The 12654-nt window shown below is 36.4% G+C and overlaps 1 protein-coding gene across 7 annotated transcripts in view; it reads right to left on the reverse strand.

The window, feature by feature from the left end:
• Nucleotides 1-12654, reverse strand: part of evi5b (ecotropic viral integration site 5b) — a 61271-nt gene that overhangs the window by 23191 nt on the left and 25426 nt on the right. For all 7 annotated transcript variants that reach the window (XM_048199745.1, XM_048199749.1, XM_048199746.1 and 4 more), the window contains 9 exons: nucleotides 7030-7219; nucleotides 4496-4720; nucleotides 3630-3704; nucleotides 3217-3342; nucleotides 2241-2384; nucleotides 1848-1937; nucleotides 1531-1628; nucleotides 1398-1458; nucleotides 814-867 (listed from right to left, as the gene is read on the reverse strand). In XM_048199745.1, the coding sequence (XP_048055702.1) occupies nucleotides 814-867; nucleotides 1398-1458; nucleotides 1531-1628; nucleotides 1848-1937; nucleotides 2241-2384; nucleotides 3217-3342; nucleotides 3630-3704; nucleotides 4496-4720; nucleotides 7030-7219 (1063 nt within the window). The remainder of the gene's footprint in view (nucleotides 1-813; nucleotides 868-1397; nucleotides 1459-1530; nucleotides 1629-1847; nucleotides 1938-2240; nucleotides 2385-3216; nucleotides 3343-3629; nucleotides 3705-4495; nucleotides 4721-7029; nucleotides 7220-12654) is intronic.

Genomic DNA, 12654 nt, shown 5'->3' on the forward strand with positions numbered 1-12654 from the left:
TATCAGCATAAATATGCAGCTTTGAAAACATCACAGTGAGGTGGGGTAGAAAAGGAACATGATTTGAGCATGGTGTTCGTGCTGTGGCTATGGAAAAAAGCAAGATTGTGCACCACAACAGCGTGAAAAGTGTAAAAGGAGGCCAAGCAGAGGACAGTCTGTGTGTCAGAAGGGTGAGAATAAATAAAACAGAATAAGTGTTATTTTAAAGCCTCTAAGTCTACTATTTGTGTGACGAACGCAGGCTTTGGTTACGAACGGGGAATTTCTGAAGACGTTTGAATTAGTACTTCATTTGAGTACAAAGGTTCCATGCTGAGAGGTGATGAAAGCCAAGTGGAGGTGTTGTTTTTTTTTTACTGACCTGCACTGTGGGCTTTCTTTTTCATGCATGACACAAACATGCCTTCACAAGCAGAGAATATTCTGACATGCACCACTGCAGGCTTGGGTTTTCACCCATGCTCAAAAGAACAGCCTGTCAGACAACCACTTTGGCCTGAAATAGTACATGTAGTGTACAAGCATTTCATACCAACGTGCGCACACAAAAGATTGATTATTCTTTCAGTTAGCACTGTACTTACCAGCCTCTTAAAACACAACAGGTTTTCCAATGACATGCTCACAAGCAGTTAGTTATGATACAGCCAATGGGGTGTGTGGACGAGCATTTGTAATTGTTGAAACCAAAGAGTTGTGATAACTGACGGCAAGGAGATTAACCATTTCAAGATAAGCAATTAGATGGCAATGGTTAATGGACATGTTTGATTGATTAGTGATTTGCTTTGCCTCTTATTTATCACTCACTTTCTCCAGAGTGTCTATTCGTTGCTTCAGCAGTCTGTTCTCTGTCCGTAGTCTCTGTAATAAGAGTGTCAACATTAACAATGTTAGACTGCAATACATCAATAAAATATTCCAACTATTTGGCAATATTATTGTTTAGTTTGTGTTTCAACTAAACACATTTAACAGTATTTACTTTAAAATGGGTTGAGAAAATAGATAATTATAGACAATGGACTCTTTTTTACATGTCCGCAGTTCTCAAAAGCAGAAGTTGTTATAGTTGGCTCAATGTCTACAGTGGTGAACAGGAGATTACAGCAAATATGATTTTTGTGTTCTTATTTGTTCCAATAGTAAATTTCTCAATTTCCACAACTTTCCAAACAAACAACAACAACAACAAAAAATAGGGAGATTGACTACAGAAAGATTGTCAATATTACTATTGCTCCCACAGCTGCTGTATTATTTTTAAATGTACTTTTTAATATTAAAAAAATGTGACTTACAATGTTAATAACTGTGAAAAAAAACACCATCAAATGTTTGGAAAGGCATAATTTAAGCAAAATGCAAGTTGGATGGTGGGATGGATGTCTTACCTTGATCTCCACCTGTTCTTCCATCTCCTTGGTTTTGATTGTAGTGTACTCCTTTTCTAATCTGTGAAGGCATAAACAAACGTCTAAAAACAGACTAAAAAAAAGAAATTCAATTAACATCATGTAAACTCACTTTTTCATTTTCTTGGCATTGTACTTGACTTGATAAGCAGCCTGGATAACTTTGTCTGGTCCACTATCCAGCTGGTGAGGGATGACCTTCTGAAAGTGCTGCAACAGAGAGTGAAAATAACAAAACTGCATATTATTATTTAATTATGCATATTTGTAAAACAAATTAATTTGTACACTGCTTAGAGGAAACTAGTCTTTAAGCCTAGACTATTTATGATGTGGCAGCTTCTACAGAAAACATTGGCTAGCATAAGCACTATAATTAAGACAAATAAGAGTTTATTCTTGAAAGGAAAATGTTTATAAATATCCCACCTGCAACATTCCCTCCATGTCCAACTGCATGAGCTCAGTCTGATTCATCTGCAGGATGGCCATCCCCACACGAAACACTATCTCTAAACCCTGTAAGGACACCTACTGGTGAAAACTCAAGAGCCAAAAATAATGCAATGTAGCATTGTGAAGCCACCAGAGGGCGATAGCAGACCACTAAAATACACCAGTGTGCTGTGTTCTCAATTAGTTTAGCACATAAAACATATGACTACACCACCAAAATGAAAGGCAGAGGAGACTCTCTCTCTCTCTGTGTGTGTGTGTGTGTGTGTGTGTGTGTGTGTGTGTGTGAGAGAGAGAGAGAGAGAGAGAGAGAGAGAGAGAGAGAGAGAGAGAGAGAGAGAGAGAGAGAGAATGATAAAGTCTTACCTCACACATGAATATATCAAAGATCCTGGTGGCTACAGGAAGAGGGAACGAGGTAAGAAAGATTGTGAGAAACCAAGATGAAGCATACATGGAGGTATGGAAACTCTGGGCTTGGAAGTGCACATGGAGCTCTGGGAGCTGCTCCTGCAGGGAGAAACCAAAAGAGACTGTAAAATCACAGAGAGAAAGCAAGAACTATGTGCAATTCATAAAACACATTAATTTAATTTAGTGGGGAATTGGAACGTTAAAGGATTAGTCCACTTTTAAATACACTTTTCCTGATAAATTTACTCACACCCATGTCATCCAAGATGTTAATTTCTTTCTTTGGTCAGTCGAAAAGAAATGAAGGTTTTTGAGGAAAACATTCCAGGATTATTCTCCTTACAGTGGATTTCAATGGCTACCAACAGATTGAATGTCAAAATTACAGTTTCAGTGCAGCTTCAAGGGCTTTAAACGATACCAGATGAGTAATAAGGGTCTTATCTAGCGAATCGATCGGTCATTTTCGGACAAAATACAACCGTTTATGCTTTATAAACAAAATATCGCCTTGAACGTACTTTCCGCTTCCGCATTCTTCATAACGCTTACGCTGAATGTCCTACGCCTTCCCTATTCAAGTTACGGAAAAAAACAAAACTGGCGCCGCGTTCGTTCCGTAAGTAGAATAGGGAAGGCGTAGGACATTCAGCGTAAGCGTTATGAAGAATGCGGAAGCGGAATTTTGTTTATAAAGCATAAACCTTTTGACCTTCAATCTGTTGGTAGCCATTGAAATCCACTGTGAGGAGAATAATCCTGGAATGTTTTCCTCAAAAACCTTCATTTCTTTTGGACTGACGAAAGAAAGACATGAACATCTTGGATGACATGGGGGTGAGTAAATTTATCAGGAAAAGTGTATTTAAAAGTGGACTAATCCTTTAAGCTAAGCTTAAAAGTCTGATTTTGGCAAACAGTCACTGACCTGAATCATACATTCAAACTGGTACATGCAGAGGCCCAGTTCAGCCATACTGGGTTTAAAGAGCTCTCTCAACCTGTAATCTTGCATCAGTTTCACAAACACACAAAAAGCCTCTTCTTCTGGCATCTGCGAGAAGGCAATTATACATCACATAATTACAGACTAGAAAAACACTACCAACAGATATACCTTCATTTGAAGAAATAATAATAACCACTATTATTATGTAATTATTATTATTATCATCATCATCATTATTAGTACAAAACCCAAGATTATATATATATATAACCATCACAGAACAGCAGCTCATCCAGCATCATCTTAAATATTATACTGTAATGTTTCATAATACAGCTTGTTAAAAATCGAATGTGATTTATACGTGGAATATTTTTGGACTCCGTTAATACCTGCATTAGAAGAAGGCCGACAATGAAAGCACTTCCCTGACAGTAACCCACCTCTCTATCAACCAGGGAATAAGCCTGTAAACACAAAAGTGAGATTTGGTGAGAGCTGGACTATCGTTTATAATATCATTGCTGAGTTAAGTGCAGAATCAGCTCTGTTCTTCCCCCAGACAAGCCTGTGAATTACTCATCCACTCTTTAAAAACAACCTCAAGTGATCTTTAGGTGTTTTCTTAGGGTGAGCTGGCTTTAAATGTCATTAAACTTAAACTGATGTCAGGTGGTGTACAGGTTACAGATCTGGAGGTTCATATTCCAAATGAACTATACTTATAAATAACTAAGTATGAAGTATAACTACTATGTCCTTGTTCAAATGTTTTTTTTTTTTTTCCCTGCTATCAAATGTGTTTAAAAATAAAAAAAATAAAATAAAAACATTGTTAATGATGGACAACACACAATATTGGATCATACAAATTCTTGTCAATTCTAGACCTAATGACGTTGGAAAGAAAATAAAAACAGCATTCATCATTTTGAGTTACAGCTTTACTTTTATGTTCAAAATATTCTTATATGTGCAATCTGCTTAATTAAAGCTACTACTGAACATTTAAAAATCTAATAAAAAATTAACCTATAACCTGGCGTACCAGGTGTTTTAGGGAAACTGCAGCGATGCCGTGTGATATCATCTTATTATATTTACTGATGAGCAGTCCCAGATAAAATTTCTTGTCTTTATTTTTTTCTGAAATTATTAGATTTCGTGTCAATGTGCAGATGAATTGGTCAAAATCCTGCCTATCACCCTATCATCCTAAAACTCTCTCTTCCAATTAATGGAAATCATTTCTCCATACCTTCATAACATTAAAGAGCACCTCCTGACCCAAACTGTCCTTCTCCTTAAAGAACTCATGTTCGGGGTAGGTACGGGCAATGTCCCTGCGGATGAGTTTTTCACAGGGCGAGGTCATCTTCAGCAGCTCAGAGTACTGCTCCTTTATGGGTAGATTCTGGGCATTGCACAACAGCTGCCACACTATTGCTCTGAAGTGATGCGGAATGCCTTTCCTAACCAGTTCCTATGAAAAAACAACATCAAACCACTTTTAAATATTAACACTGAAAGTAAGGGCATAACAGCCTTACTTAAGAACAAGTAGTCATGTTGCCACTTGCCACATCTACAGGGTTGTAGAAGATATTAGTTTATTTGAAGGATTACACCTTAAAATGACTGAAGGTTTCAAGATTGTCAGCATTCAGATGTTCTCCCAGGGGTTTAGTTTGTGCCTCAGACAGGATAAGGCAATTTTATGCTGCTAAATATAACCTTGTCAGAGATTTCCATAGCACAGCTCAATGTTTTTGTAAGCGAATTATGTTTGACCTGATTAAGCTGTTTCCTGTGCTCATCTATAAAGCAGAAATTGGCTCAGACGGCCAATTTCTACAGCTGGTCATTCCTGTGAGGGTCTGAGATGCCAGTCCACCTACATACACTGTCAGCTCTGAGATTCTTCAAAAGCACTCTAGGGTTGTGCTAGAGATCTGTCTTTGTTAAAAACACCAGGCTTTACAAAAGACTTCTGTTGCTGCTCTGCTAAAAGAGCCCTAGATCCTCCCCTTTGGCTTGTAAGAGGTCATACAGTAAACACAAACTGCATTTACAAACTGCATTCACTGAGCACCGTAAGTTCTGTGGGAAAGCGACAACATAATACAGGCAAACTGCAAAATTTGCACAAGTGGTTTATATAATTTTCTCTTTTCCTTTTGTTTCTTTGGAAATGTTATTGTGAGAGCAAGATGTGTAAAACGCTGCAGAAATATTAATTTAGGAGGAAATGGAAACTTTTTCAGAAGCTTCCATGTAGTTTTAAAAGGAAAGTTAAGGAAAGGGCTACAATGATAGAAGTATTCAACCAGTCATTCGAAAGTTTTGAAAGTTTTAAAATGGTCTTATGATATTTTTTTATCATTTAGATTTTGTTTTTGGAGGCCTACTTATAAGTGTAATAAGGAGCAACAACACATGTCAGGCTCACTATGAAGCTTATAAATCACTTTCCATAACATACCATGGGGGTTTTCATATACTCATTTGTATAGTCATTTTTGAATTCTCTTTACTCAAATATATATTAGTGGTTCTTAATCCTGGCCCTGGGGACCCACCGCTCTGCACATTTTGTATGTCTCCATGTCTCCCTTATTCATCACAGCTGATTCATAGGAGAGTGCTTCATGAACTGAATTGTGTGTGTCATATAACAGATAAGGGAGACTTACAAAATGTGCAGAGCGAATCACTGAAATCATCATTTATCATTTAGGGATGCACCAAAATTAAAATTCTGGGCCAAAAAAAAAATTTTGGATGTACTTGGCCGAAAACCGAAAAATCTTTTTAAAAAATTATTTTTTTTTATTTTAAATTAGCTTATATTTCTTAATTCCAAGAATGCAAAGAACAGAGTTGAATTCTCATGGAGAACATTCTTGCCAGGCAACCTTGAAAGAACAAACTCGGAAGGACGCGAGGACACAATGCATCTTTGTGAGAATTGAGATGTGCTGCAATCTTGTTAGCGACCAATACATAAATACAACATAAAATCACAAACAAATGTCCTATAACCTATTAAAACATTTCTTTCATATTATTGACTATTGATTATTTTCATATTTTATCTAATATAATTTTGCCACGTGTATTTGCAAAAATGAGTATGTATGTTTAATGTTACCTATGCTTTGTCAATGCTAAGATTATTTTTAATCTGCCAATAAAAATACTGCATGCTTTCTTTAGGTCTTTATCATTTATTAAGCAAAACAATCGAACAAATGTTTAGTCTGCATTCAATGCATCCTCGATATCAAGAACACATCCGGGTACTTTCATGCGTACTTGGGTTCTTGAGTATTTGAACTGATCTTCGATGGTTGATGATGACATAATACAAGGACGCAAGATCGCTTAAGAACACATACTGAAAAACAGCCTAAGACTTATGGAAATTCAATCAATCATTTTAATGATACTGAATTTAAAAAATACATGCCAATTAAAAAAAACTGTCTGTTCAAGTGCATTGAGATTTACTCGTGAACACATTAGCATTACCGATAAATCACTCACATATTTAAACTGGGCCATACGTTTTATAACCCTCTTTGTAATGTGATTTACTTTCTTGCAACAGCAATAAATCTATATAGCTGTGTACTTGTGTACTATATTTGATGTTGCTGTAGATTTTCTCTAAATCTTGTGTACTGTTGTGATTAAATAAAAGAATTATAGCTGAAATTCCATGTGTTCAGTTCATAAATAGCATAAATCTGATTCACACACCGTGGCTTGATGTATAATCTATCTGCTTACCTTTAGTTGTTTTTCCTTTTTCTTCCGCACATCTTCCCACTCGTTGACGATGCGTCCCCACATGATCCATGAATCCTCCTCCAAGTGTGACAAATTGGAGGAGGCTGAGGAACTAGATACCAGCGAGGAGCCGCTGTTCCTTCGAGAGCCATTCACAGAACGTAAAGACTTACTGTCCGTCTCCAACAACCTGGAAAGACAACCATGGCAGACAACAGTTAATACAAAATTAAATGAACATTTTTGTTGTTCTTTTAAAAGAAGCACAATGAAAACTGAAAAACTGATATATGAACTCAAACTTAACCTAACTCAGATGAAATAGGCCTGATTTTGCCATGGTGAAAGTTTACTTAAGCATTATACAAAACAAATGTTCAATAAACAGTTAAATGTATTAATGACAATGTCACAAATGTCAAAAAATTACCAAGTAGACTGTTAAAATGCAAATCTATTTTATAAGATTATTTTCACAGTTTCCTTGGTTACTTTTACAGTTTCTTTTAATTATTCTTTTTTAACTCAAGTGTTATACAATATGAAGCAGTGGTTTTTGCAGGTGTTCATAAATATTATTTGTTATTGATAATATTATTTTTTGGATAAAGTTCCAAAATAATAAGAAAAATTATGAAACATTTCATTTATTTACATAAAGCATTTAATTCATAAAATTAAAAAAAAAGAAGTTTTTTACATGGTTATTGAATATATAAACAATTTTCAGTTGAATTTCTAGCAAAAATAATAAATCATATAGTGTTGTATAGTATTACCAAGACAAAATCATACTGTGACATTAGATTTTAATTAATGCCACCCACCATAAAGTGAATATTGATACACTGGTAAAAGTTGTTGCCTTAAAAGGAAGTCTTGGTGTACAGATGGAGCAGCGATAAGAAAAGCGATCATATTAAGTAACACAATAACATTCAAAACAACTTGGTTTATGTTGACTTTCCTTCCAGTATCAGGGAAGTGTTCTAAGTTGATAATCAGTGAACTGAATGGCAAACTGGTTTTTGGGGCAGGAATGAGGGCATGATGCCAGCAAAAAGAAAAGACATTTCTAGCCATTCTACGGAGAAACAATTGTGATGCCACTGCTGCCAAACTTAGGGAAGCAACATGTTCATGTTGACAATAAAGATTTATTTTGGGCAACAGTAGCAGTTGCTATGGCTAAACTACTCCAATTGCTCTCTCTTTTTGCCTGATTGGCAGGGACACTGCATGGCTTGTTTGTTAGAGAAAACGTAGTTTTAAAACCTACAATTCAGAGCAGACAGAAATGCTTATATGGGTGTTAACTAGGGGTGTCCTCGACTACGGATTTACATAGTCATTACATAATCAGATTGCCTATGATTCGGCAATCAGTCGACTATATATGTTTTGAGCGGGGGGATGGGGGTGGGCATCCACTTGCCGTGCTTAAAGGGGTGGTTCATTGCGATTTCACTTTTTTAACTTTACTTAGTGTGTAATGTTGCTGCTTGAGCATAAACAGTATCTGCAAAGTTACAGCGCTGAAAGTTCAATGCAAATGGAGATATTGTCTTTTAAAGTTATGGCAGTTTAATGCCTACAAAAACGACCGGTTTGGACTACAATGAGCTTCTTCCTGGGTTGGTGACATCATAAACCCTACAAAACACGCCCCCGGGAACACGCAACAAAGTGGGCGAGGCCATGTCGCGCAGCATAATGGAAGCGGAAGAGTTGTGTACACCGGATGCGAGCGGCGTGACATGTCAAAAGATAATATAACCCATTATAATCTGTGAAATTTTCTACACTGGATGCGCCGCTGAAGACAGCTTCCAGAATCTACACAAGTTTAATGCTGGATTTGCACAAAGGCTATTACTGAAAGATGGAGCAGTTTCCACTTTAAAAGCAGAATCTGCTGTTTACTGGCTTCAAACTGTAAACATGTTTTATTGTTCGTACATGTCTTAAACGTATAGTTCTGTTGCTATTTTTGGTTGCATCAAGGACGTAAACAAAGACCAACGCGTTTTTGATTCGCTAGCCAGTTAGCTCAATTCTATTGCATACTTCTCCAACAAACACCAACAAACTTCTGTGTTCATAGACAAACAGTTGTTCATGCTATAAATTAAACACTACCTTTACAAAAATGCTACTACTTAGTCATTACTACTTAGACTTTTTATCTTTTTTAAAGTGAAATGAAAGGCAATGTGGAATGGATACACATTCACATCTACAATGTACAGAACACCACACAAAGATATAGAAGAAAATGACTAAACACATTTTGGATTAATGAACCTTAAAAAAAAAAAAAAAAAAATATATATATATATATATATATATATATATATATATATATATATATATATATATATATATATATATATATATATATATATATATATATATAACTACAGAAAAGCCACACTGCAGGTATGCATTTCACATGTCATGTCATCAAATTAAATCAGCTAAATGGCCTGTGCAAGCAAACTCTACAGCGCAACATCAATGCACTGAAAAACAATCAAATTAATTTAAAGAATTGAATTGGAACAGAATATACCGTTCTAATAAATAAAAATTATTTAAAAAAAAAAAAAATGAAATAGTCATAATCAAGTCATAAGTGCAAAATGCCAAAAGGGCAGGGGAACATACAAACACAAGCCACAAATAGTTAAATTAGATAACCCAAAGTGATCAATAAATAAATTAAAATTAAAGAAATTATAAAAATAATGAAAATAGCCTATAGCCAGAATTGTCAACTTTGTCTTTTTAAAGGTGCAGTATGTAATAATTCTGTCCGCGAGAGGTCGCAAGAAGCCTATTCAAAACAAAGGCGTAGCTTGATGACACCAAGTTTGAGAGCAGAATCTTGGGATATGTGGTCTCCACCTCAACGGATGGTGCAAAAGAATAGGGATAGGACTCGGGAAGAAATCATGTTCATGGATGCGATTATTAACGTTACTGAAGTATGAAGCAGAGCAGGATCGAGTGTTGTGGGAGCTGAACGAGGCCGCTGGAGTGATTGCGCAACACACGCCTCACGAGCAGTGGAACTTTTATTATGACACAGTCGCCGGTGCCCCTTCCGGTTTTCCGGTCATGAGTATGAGGTAACGCAGCTCTGTTTATTATATTAGATACATTTGAGTGTGTTGAAAATGTTATAACGTTACTCTGTGCGTTCGATCGATTTTAGAATATCATATTAAATGCTGGATTGCTTGTTTTGATAAATGGCATGCAATTCATTTTAAAACGTATTGTATGATGGAGAAAATGCTGTATTACTGTTACTAAAAATAAAGCTGCATCTGATTATGCTGTGTTAGCTACTTCACAAAATAGTGTTTTTCTTTGAGGCATGGTAAAGCATGGTACTTGCAAAAATCAAGAAAATTGATTTAAACATTAAGACTAACCGAGTTGAGCTATATAACAACAATTTGTTTTCCGTCTATAAATATATCAAAACAGATGTTCCCTTGTCTATTAAAACATGTAATATATTAAAGCGTCTTTGGTGTTTCCATGGTTTCTACAAAATAAAACCGGAAACTGAGGCAGACCGAGGGTTAACGCGGGTATGACGCAATTGACAGGCGACTCCTTACACGTCCCGAGAAAATTGCAATTTTCTCACGATTTACAAATAGTTGGAAACATTTGGCATATTGTAAGTACTCAAGTGAACAAAATATATAACACTGGCCTAGTGGTTTTTGGACATACCCTACCTGATCGGGGGGAAAAAAATCCAGTCTTTCACGCGACCTGCCTATGTCCATTAGAGTCTTTTCAAATAGTGCACTAATAATAATAATAATAATAATAATACATTTTATTTGTATTGCGCCTTTCTTACACTCAAGGCGCTAGATGTTCATCTCTTTAACGCTGACCGTGCACTAGTCATCTCTTTAACGCTGACCGGCAGAAGTGCGCTGCAATGTTTTTCGTTGTTGAGTAGGACATGAGCTGTTGGCACAACTTGCATCTTACGTTTTTTGGATCATCGTTTACCATTTCAAAGTGCATCCAATTCCACACTTTTGATTTTCTTATTCCAGACATTGTTAAAGATTTAATCCCTGAAGCCAAGATGCTCCTCTGTCAGTCACGGATCATGGAAAGTGAAACAACTGTCACAGTGGTGGCTGGTTTTGTTCACGCACATTAAAAATATTTAAAACCTTCTTTCTTTTCACATTTTTATTTATAGCATTATCATAATAGGCCGCATATTAACGTATTGGGAGAAAACCAGTAGGTTTATTTGAAATCAGATATTGAGCACACCCATATCTCGTCTCATTACACCTCTGCGAAGATTCCAATGTGAGATTGGTAGTCGAATCAGGCTCCTCCTATCGAAGTATCGAATCGTCGACTATTCAGGCTCACCCCTAGTGTTAACAGTAGCATTAGAGTGACGTTATTTTAAGACTTAAAAGTCAAGCATTCAGAGTTAACAACTGAATATTGTTATGAAATAGGGGCTGCTTGCCAAATGAGTGTGCTAGCTTGGGAACACTGGCAGACAACTATAAATGGAAAAGCCAATTTAAGATTCTAAAGCATATCTAATGCAAAATGCAGAGGTTGTAGAATAGTAAAAAAACAACAACTCTTATAGCCAACACTAACCACATTTGCATGCTCAAACATAACAGGACAACCCCCCCCCCCCTTATTTTCAAAATAAGCATGAAAAAAAAAAACTTCCAGCAAAACATAAAACTCTCCAAAACAAAGTAGTAAAACACATATTAAATAGTTAGTTTAAAAAAAAAAAAACTCTCCCTCTCTGACTGTGAGTGGGACAGCAGGGAGGGCTATCATTATGAACCTGACCCTGGATCAGCTGGAAGACAAGCAGATAATGCTTGTGAGTAACCTCAACATTTAAGAGCTGACAGCGCAGACACAAAGCCATGGAAACCTGATCTCGGAAAAAGAGAGGGGCCCCGGGCCTTTAAAGGCAGCACTAGGTGACGTCATGGCCAAGGCTCTGTGGCAGGATCCAGTTACAGCCGCTTTTGGTTCATTCAAGGGGGGCCACGGTTGTTAGGGGTGAAAGGCAGCGAGAGAGAGTCATGGGGTTCACAGCTGAGGGGTTGTGATGCTGAATGAGTAACTGGTGGTAGGTGGGCAGAAAGGAAAAAGAGAATGTCCTGCTGAGAGACTGTCAAGTCTCGGTTTTTCTACTGGCCCTTAATCCTCCAAAATGTAACTTTTTAAACCAATTTTTGTTAGAAGCACACTGTAAACTGCATTTAAAGTAACTTAAGGTTACTTTAAATTCCAGTCACAAACTAATCAAGGCATTAGGCAAACAACACGGGGGCTGAATCTCTTCCATCTAATCGAGACCAAAAGATAACTTAAAGGAAAACTCTGAAGAACATTTGTTATTGGACAGTTCACTAAAAATGAAAATTCTGTTATCATTTACTCACCCTTGTTTTGTTTCAAATTTGTATGACTTTCTTTGTTCTGCGTAACACAAAAGATAGCATAATATTTTGAAGAATGATGGTAAGCAAACAGTTTTGGTAATTTTTCAAAATACTTTCTTTTATGTTCCACAGAATAAAGAAAGTCATA

The sequence above is a fragment of the Megalobrama amblycephala genome, linkage group LG8 (assembly GCF_018812025.1).
Source record: "Megalobrama amblycephala isolate DHTTF-2021 linkage group LG8, ASM1881202v1, whole genome shotgun sequence".
NCBI lineage: Eukaryota > Metazoa > Chordata > Actinopteri > Cypriniformes > Xenocyprididae > Megalobrama > Megalobrama amblycephala.